The following is a 6,643-nucleotide window of genomic DNA, read 5'->3' as shown; positions in this document are numbered from 1 at the left end:
TTCTTATTACATTATAAAATAAAAATGTCAAATTCATAAAATATATATTTCTTTTTATTTAATGTATTATTCGTATTAGAAAAAGTGATTCTGGGATTTTTTTCTACATTTTTCCAATGTGTAAATATATATAAAATAAATAATTTTTATATAGTACATATTATGAAATATTAGTTTCAGTCCTAGTTGGGTTGTGTCAAGGGTTAATTTCATGTATTTAAACACCCACAAATATTGATTAGAATTAATTAATTAGAAAAAGATCAGTATATTTGTGTAAATATTTTACATTTAAAAAAATGTAATCATTATAAAAATAGATCTAAATATTAAAGACATGTCGGTTGAACTCACCGAGGTCACGGCCCCCTGAGCAGATGGAGGGCTGTTCTTCGAGTTCTCTTCCGAGGTGGAAGACGATGATGATGTCGGAGTCACGGGGACAGAGCTGCTTCCTGCCGATCAAATCAATCACTGGATTAGATTACAGTCATTAAACTCGACACAAAGCTATACAGCGATGCTAATTTCCTGTCACTGACCGGACGATCCCTTTGTTTTGTTCAAGTTTTTCGGTTTTCGTTTTCTTGTCTGAATTCCTTCCTTCTTCATAGCCAGGGGTCGTGGGACCTAAATAAAACACAGATCAAAATCCACATGCATTAATATACAGATTAAGTCAGATTGTGTTTGTGGATGTAGAGTGTGTGCGTGTGTCAAGTCAAGTCAAGAAGCTTTTATTGTCATTTCAACCATATATAGCTGATGCAGTACACAGTGAAATGAAACAACGTTCCTCCTGAACCCAGGTGCTACATACAACAACATAAAACAACAGTCACAGAACAGAAGAACACAGGGCCAGGAACTAAAGATCCTCACCACATAAAGTGGCAACTGGTGCAAAACAACAAGACAACACAAGACAGTGCAGGACAATACACAAAATATATATGTGTGTGTGTGTGTGTGTGTGTGTGTGTGTGTGTGTGTGTGTGTGTGTGTGTGTGTGCGTGGCCTACACACCCCATGTAATTTGGTGTAAAGTCCGCATGCATTGCAGACTGGTTCGCCTTCTGCGTTCCTGCGCCACAGGGTCGTCGTGCTGGTCTGGCAGTTTGCACAAGACAGACCCACTCTTCTGGAAGATGACTGCAGACAGACACACACACACACACACACACACACACACACACACACAATTAACTTTCTTTTTTCTTATTAATCAGTGATTACTCTGGTGTATATTGACCCATAATAAGAATACAGCAAATAAAACTACCGTTATCTCAAATCAACTGAAGATGTCAAAGATGTAGTTATTTAATGATCAATATACACATTATTTATATATATAAATGTATATATATATATATATATATATATATATATATATATATATATATATATATATATATATATATATATATATATACACACACACACACACACACATTTTTAGGCATAAAAAAACAAAATATTTAATTTGTACTTCCAATATATGCCATATTCATTTATGTATATACATATATTTTCTATAGTTTATACTTTTTATTTATCTACCTTATTATTTATCCTTAATTCTATTCCTTTTTATGCTTAAAATTGTATGCAGTCATAAAAAGCATTTCATGTATGTGTATGTGACAAACAAAATTAAATTTGATTTGATTTGATACTATTTTGGGAATTTTCTAAATACAAATATTCAGCTCATTTTTTTTGTTAGACTCAAAAATGCAACATAATATTAAGTCTATTTTTCTCCTCACTGAACATATTTGGTCGACTAGTTAACCAGCGAAAATGAAACAAAAATTTGCTCAACTCGATAATATACTAATAATAATCGACTTTATATTAAATATAAGCATAAATTGTTTTATATGTTTTTCCACTGTTATTAAAATGTTAATTAGGAGAACAGAATTTGCCTCACAAACTCGAAATAAAAAATTGAATGGGATTTCTAAAAAAATCACATTTTACAGTGTTCTGTAGTTGAGTACAAAGTTCTCCAAATGAGGTCTGTCATTGATCAGTTTTATTACAGCAATGAATATCATGGCCCACCATTAACCTGTTGTTAAAATGCAGATTTATTACTGGGTTGTTCTAATCAGTGACTGGTTTTAACAGGTTGGTTGAAACATTAAAACAATTAGGTATATAAATAATGGCTGGTCCTGCAGTCTAAAATTAAAAATAAATATATTGGGAAATATAGGAACCAAACGGTACTTTATCTCAGTGTTGTATCTTTTAGCTTGCAAAGTTGTACCTAATCCACCTTAAAGAGCAACTGAAGATACTTTTGGAAGAAGTTTACTCTGAAAGCCAGACATCATGCAACTTCTACAAAAGATCAACCCTGGATTTCTTACCCAAAAAAGACAAAAAAGTGCTGTTTGGTACATTTCATTCCAGGATGATTGTGTGGATGGAAAGTTTATCATCAATAAATATTGAATATGGAAATCAACTATTTGAATTATGACTGCATAATATCTAAATAATGAGGCTGAAAGTAAATATTGGAAATCTAAAAATGACTGATCCGTTATTAGTATTAATTCTACTGATATGGTTTTCACCCTCAAAAATTAATTCTTAAAATCTTAAAGCTATTTTGCACCTTAACAAATAAAATGTATGCTACAAATAAACAGGAAAAGTAGCATAAACCAAATATCATTAGGATGCGTTCTGTTATTTATCAAATAAACGGATAAAAATGGGTTCATATTTATAAAGATTTATATGTTCATATAATAAATCTCTTTCCTACAGGATGAGTTTATGGTAAAGTTAATTTTGGGAACCGATCTGGAACTCATTTAGAGCTAATCCGTATCCAACTGTACTGTTGAAGGTGCTGGTGAAGAAGGTGCCTTTTCCTCCTACACTAAAGATATAAAACATGTCCACCTTCATGGTGCTTCTTGAGGTGCTGATAAATAAACGTGTAATAAATAAATAAATGTGTATTAATGGTGTATGTGGGATATATTTAAGTGCAGATCTATTGTGCTTTATGTTTAGTACTTTTTGTCTCCACATGACCCCCCTCTCCTCTCCTCTCCTCTCCTCTCTCTTTTTTTAATGGATTACTGGTGTGAAAATGAGGAAGCTCACCATGCGCTTCTGCTGCTTAATTAATGGTCTGCTCAGGCCGTTCATTTTGCTGTACAGGCCGCAGGCGTTGCAGAGAAAGTGACCGGTGCCGTCGCGCCTCCACAGCGGGGTGGAGATGGAGCCGCAGTTCACGCACTCTCGACTCTCCAGCGCGTCGTCGAGGAGGTCTAGCGCGCGAACACACACACACACACACACACACACACACACACACACACGTGCACGTCAATGAGGCGTAAATGAATCGGCAATACGTCTGTGGCTGCTTGTAATTGCCTTGATTTGTTTCGTCTCTTACCACCTGTGACTCTGACCACCATTTATTTTTTTGATTTATATATATATATATATATATATATATATATATATATATATATATATATATATATATATATATCTCCCCAAATCTATTATTTACATGCTTTTTAATGTTGTGCTATTTTACAGCATATATTTTTTTCGTATAATAAAAAAAAACCCATAAAACTTGTAAATATTTACATTTAATTATAATACATCCCCTCTTTTTTCTTTTTTGTATTGTATTCTGGTTCAAATAAAATCCGACAATATCATAATTCCTCAGTTCTGCTTTTTCCCAGTAAAACTCGGGCTGTAAACGCAGTTCAGATCGTTTCTGTTCAACTCTTTATCATTTTCAAATCAAAAATATAAAACAAAATTTTTACATTTGCATTTACAGGCGTTTATATGAATTTTGCGTGGGAAAAAAATATTATTTCCAGCATATTTTACTTCCAAAATCAGCAGCAACGTCTTTTATCTTCATTCGGATTGTTAAATTTTGGATTATTATTATTTATTTTTTAATATAGACATATTCATATAATAGATTTTGGTCTGTATGAAGCTGTAAAACCTAAACAAAAATATATAAATGTTCTAGAGGTTTTTTTTTTTCAAACACACACACACACACACACACACACACACACACACACACACACACACACACACACACACACACAGAGACACCAGGCTTTGGGAGTGTGTATGTGTGTATCCTGTACCTGGTCCAGGTCGGATGGAGAGAGGTGAAGCTCGGCTCTGTAATGAATGCAGCATGGAGTTATCGAAGGGTCCCGCGGGCCATGCAGTGGGTAACTGGGGCAACTGCGCTCCAACGTAGGGCGCGTAGGGTCCGGTGTAAGAGCCGCTCAGGGGCCGGGGCAGGTACTGCTCCCTGCCGCCGGCGTTCAGCGAGCTCGCGTAACTCGAGTCCCTTGCGGTGCCGTTGTTCACGGGTGGGCTCGGTGAATAGTGAAAGCGTGTGGAGGTGGCGTGTGGGCTCCCGGTGCTGTAGGAAGAAGGGCTCTCGGGAGCGGGTTGCGACCACGCAGCGTGGCTGCTGACCGCGTGACTCGGTTGCGTCGCCGCCGAGCTCGGCTGCAAGTACGGCAGACTCGGGATCATTTGGCCGACACGTGAGGTCGGCACGTACACCGGCGAGTGGGGACTGGAGTGCATGTAGGCCGCCGCCGACGGCGACTCGTAGGCGGCGAGCGTCGAGTACATGTCGCTGTGGTCCACCACGATCCCGGCTTTGTGCGCGCCGAGTTTGGCGGCTTGGTCCAGATCCGCGAACAGCGGCACGTCGTCCGAGCTCAACGGGTGTCCGAAGGCGGCGTAGGAGTGCAGGTGACGCGTGTCTACGCGCCGACTCCCCGCGGCGTCCAGGGGCGACGTCCTTAACTCGTCCCTGTGCTCGCCGTGAACGCAGCCCTGCTCGGACGGAGAGCCCGGGTTACTGGACACTTCACGCTTGACTGTGGCCCAGCTGTGCTCGCCCAGGTCCATCCAGGAACCGTGTGGTAGCTCGTGGGGTTTGGAAAACGGATACTCGATGTGTCAGCCTGCAGGGGGAGAAGATCGACTTTAGGACCATGTACCAAAAGAACATGAAGTGAAAACAATCCATCATTCTCATATAGACTTACAATGTAACCAGCACTAACTACAACCAAGAACCACAAACAACATCATTTACTTCCAGATGTTTGTCTGACATGCCCTTGGTTTGTTTTTTGTCTATTTCAGGATACATTTAGTCTGAAATGTGAGGAATCGAAGCTACGTGAGGTCTTCAATCTTAAAAACCACCAAAAATTTCAATATTAAAACACCAACCAATCCAAAAAGGACATTTTTTTGATTGAACAGTAACAATTTTTGAAAGTCGGTAAAAACCAAAAAGAAAAAAAGTTCATCTCAGATGAGAAGGAGTGAAGGTTATAGACGAGTAGTACCTCATTGCAGACAATCAGCTAAAGTTTCCCTGATCCCTGTCCTTCTAAAGAGACTCCCGAGAAGATCTGAATCCATCCGTGTCGTGACTCTCAGTGCTGCCTCACTGGAGCCTCATCATTATTGCCAAAAAAGCAAACCCACCCCACACACATAGTAACAGATAGGAAACCAAACGCAATATGTCTTTCCAACAAGGAGATAACCGCGTGATAAGACCCTCAGGAGATAAGAGTTAACGGTGACGGCGCACCCTGAGCGCGTTCCAGCGGCGCTGCGTGCGCAAAAACGCATGGACTTTACGCAAACACTTACGCAGAAACTCCACTGAGGATAAAGTCAAAGTTTGTGCAGGAGAAAAAGTTCACCACTGACCTTCTACTGGGGTTTCTCCATCCGTGTGTTGGTGATATCCAGCGCTCATGACACCACTGAGGTTCTCTAAGAACTTTTCCGAATGGATGCTTTAGTGGAATTGTGACGACGTTAACGAGAGGAGGGGCCTCCGGAAAACTGCGCGCTGATTGGATGGCATTGTGCGCAGGCGCATCGTGTTAATGTTTTGGCTGGGATTGTATATAGACTGCTTTCTTTCTCACCTTCTTTCTTTTTTTCATTCATTCTTTTCGTTCTTTCTTCAAACTAATATTTAAAAGTATATGACGTTATTAATATCACGATAATAATCATTCTGATCGATTGTATTGATTTTGAAACGAATCTATTCGAAACCTCCTGAAAATTACATCCAGAATAATTACAATGTCAAAAAATTAAAACAAGAAAAAGAGAAAAAAATTATTTCGTTCCTTTGATTGACTTTTGTTTGTAAAAATGATCGTCGATTTCATTTTTGTTTGATTTTTCTGTACATTTTTCCTTTATTTCATTATTCATCAATATAATAAACGCGGTGTTTAAAATTAAATATTTAGTATGAAAAAGAATCGTTTATAAAAATCAGCGGTTTAAATGTAAAAGTAGAAAAAAAAATTGTGAAACGAAAATAAAACAAATAAAATATGCTGTGATCAAAAAAATATTATAATCAGCCACGATATGCTTTTTCATTAATAAATAAATGCAGAATAAATATGTAAAAATTAAGTGTTTGGATCGATAATTTATTAATAAACAAAGAAAAGATGCAAAAATGTTAACAATTTTTTTAAATAAAACAATATGAGTATTATTACAGTATTATTTATTATATGCATCTACATAATATTATTATTATGCTGCC

General features: G+C 37.6%; 1 protein-coding gene across 2 annotated transcripts in view; it reads right to left on the bottom strand.

Annotated features, from left to right (window-relative positions):
- Positions 1-5,870, bottom strand: part of gata6 (GATA binding protein 6) — an 8,531-nt gene extending 2,661 nt beyond the window's left edge. Inside the window, exons 1-6 of one of the 2 annotated variants that reach the window (XM_046877045.1) lie at positions 5,776-5,870; positions 4,167-5,009; positions 3,136-3,302; positions 1,027-1,152; positions 543-630; positions 355-455 (exon numbers count right to left, since the gene is read on the bottom strand). In XM_046877045.1, coding sequence (XP_046733001.1) covers positions 355-455; positions 543-630; positions 1,027-1,152; positions 3,136-3,302; positions 4,167-4,953 — 1,269 coding nt within the window. In that variant the 5' untranslated portion in view covers positions 4,954-5,009; positions 5,776-5,870. Of the gene's footprint in view, positions 1-354; positions 456-542; positions 631-1,026; positions 1,153-3,135; positions 3,303-4,166; positions 5,010-5,402; positions 5,554-5,775 lie in introns of those variants that run through there. The other variant, XM_046877046.1, reaches the window with a different exon arrangement.
- Between the last annotated feature and the right edge of the window lie 773 nt (positions 5,871-6,643).

The sequence above is a fragment of the Silurus meridionalis genome, chromosome 20, assembly GCF_014805685.1.
Source record: "Silurus meridionalis isolate SWU-2019-XX chromosome 20, ASM1480568v1, whole genome shotgun sequence".
In the NCBI taxonomy this organism is placed as follows: domain Eukaryota; kingdom Metazoa; phylum Chordata; class Actinopteri; order Siluriformes; family Siluridae; genus Silurus; species Silurus meridionalis.
The sequence above is the reverse complement of the archived record's forward strand: the minus strand, read 5'-3'. Positions and strand labels throughout refer to the sequence as shown.